General features: G+C 47.6%; 1 protein-coding gene across 1 annotated transcript; it reads right to left on the bottom strand.

Moving 5' to 3' along the window:
* Positions 1–224: 224 nt before the first annotated feature.
* LACBIDRAFT_332760 (uncharacterized protein) lies at positions 225–1,093 on the bottom strand (the record flags this gene model as incomplete). Its single annotated transcript, XM_001887356.1, has 3 exons — positions 225–468; positions 718–1,025; positions 1,070–1,093. The coding sequence occupies 3 exons, from the start codon at positions 1,091–1,093 to the stop codon at positions 225–227; spliced, it is 576 nt and encodes a 191-aa protein (XP_001887391.1).
* Positions 1,094–1,126: the final 33 nt, after the last annotated feature.

A 1,126-nucleotide genomic window follows, 5' to 3' on the forward strand; every position in this document is an offset into this window, starting at 1 on the left:
TGGAAGGGGGGATGGATTCCATACTTTATTCCATATGTCCTATACTATTTTTAGGGTGGAATCCATATGGACTCCATATGGAATCCACATGGAATGACTTTATGGAATAATTCCTAAGTCCACATTATGGAATCATGGTTTCTTTACTCCATGGTCATAGCTGAGCAGAAAAAATTGAAATGTATTGAATAAACTACACAATTTATTTTTACTACTTTCAATATTTAAGGGAGGAGGAAGACAGGGGAAGTGATGGAGGGGGGAGGGTGTAGGGAGTGATGGAGGAGAGAGGGAGTGATGGAGGGAGGGGTGGGAATGGATGAAAGGGGAGTGATGGGAGGGGGAGTGATGAAGGGGGGGAGAAATGGGAGGTGTCGTTCGTAACTTTCGAACGACGCCTTTCCAACGGTATAATTCGCGTATCGTGATGAGCCGTGGTTGTCGAGATAGAGAGGTAATACCCAGAAACTGCAGTTCTGGAGTAAATGCATACTGCAGACCAGGCTGTCGTCCGTTATCGACGTAAATAGGTGCGTCGGAAAGGTACGAATCCAACGTTCAAAACGGGCTATAGAACGTCCGATGCAAGCAGGTTATGATAATAGGAATGGGGAAATGGTTGTTGGGAGAGATGACGCTGTAACGCAAGAACCGCTTGTCCGTCTGATGCATATGAGGGTTTCCCAGAAGCGCATTGACCGTAGCTTCAAAACAAACCAAAGAACGAAAGGGGCGACGAGGATCTCGCCGAGAACGGATGAAACATGTTCATCTTGGTCATACCAGGCTGAACTAGGCGAAGCGCAGCCAATACGTGGCCGTTTGGCGAGTTCAGGGAGTCCAAAGAAAGGTGTGAACGAGGGCGTCCCAGCGCAAAAGGGATGAGAGCAATCTGTGCGTCGGTCGGCGAGATATGACATGAACAAGTCACATGTAAATGGTTGTTGGAAGGATGGTGCTGTAACACGAGAACCGCTTGTCCGTTTGATGCATGTAAGGGCTTCCCAGAAGCGCATTGACCATGGCTTCAAACCGAAGCAAAGAACAAAAGGAACGATGAGGATCTCACTGAGAACGGACGAGATATGTTCATTTTGGCCATGCCAGGTTGAACTAGGTGAAACGC

This window comes from Laccaria bicolor, genomic scaffold, assembly GCF_000143565.1.
Source record: "Laccaria bicolor S238N-H82 LACBIscaffold_44 genomic scaffold, whole genome shotgun sequence".
Lineage (NCBI taxonomy): Eukaryota > Fungi > Basidiomycota > Agaricomycetes > Agaricales > Hydnangiaceae > Laccaria > Laccaria bicolor.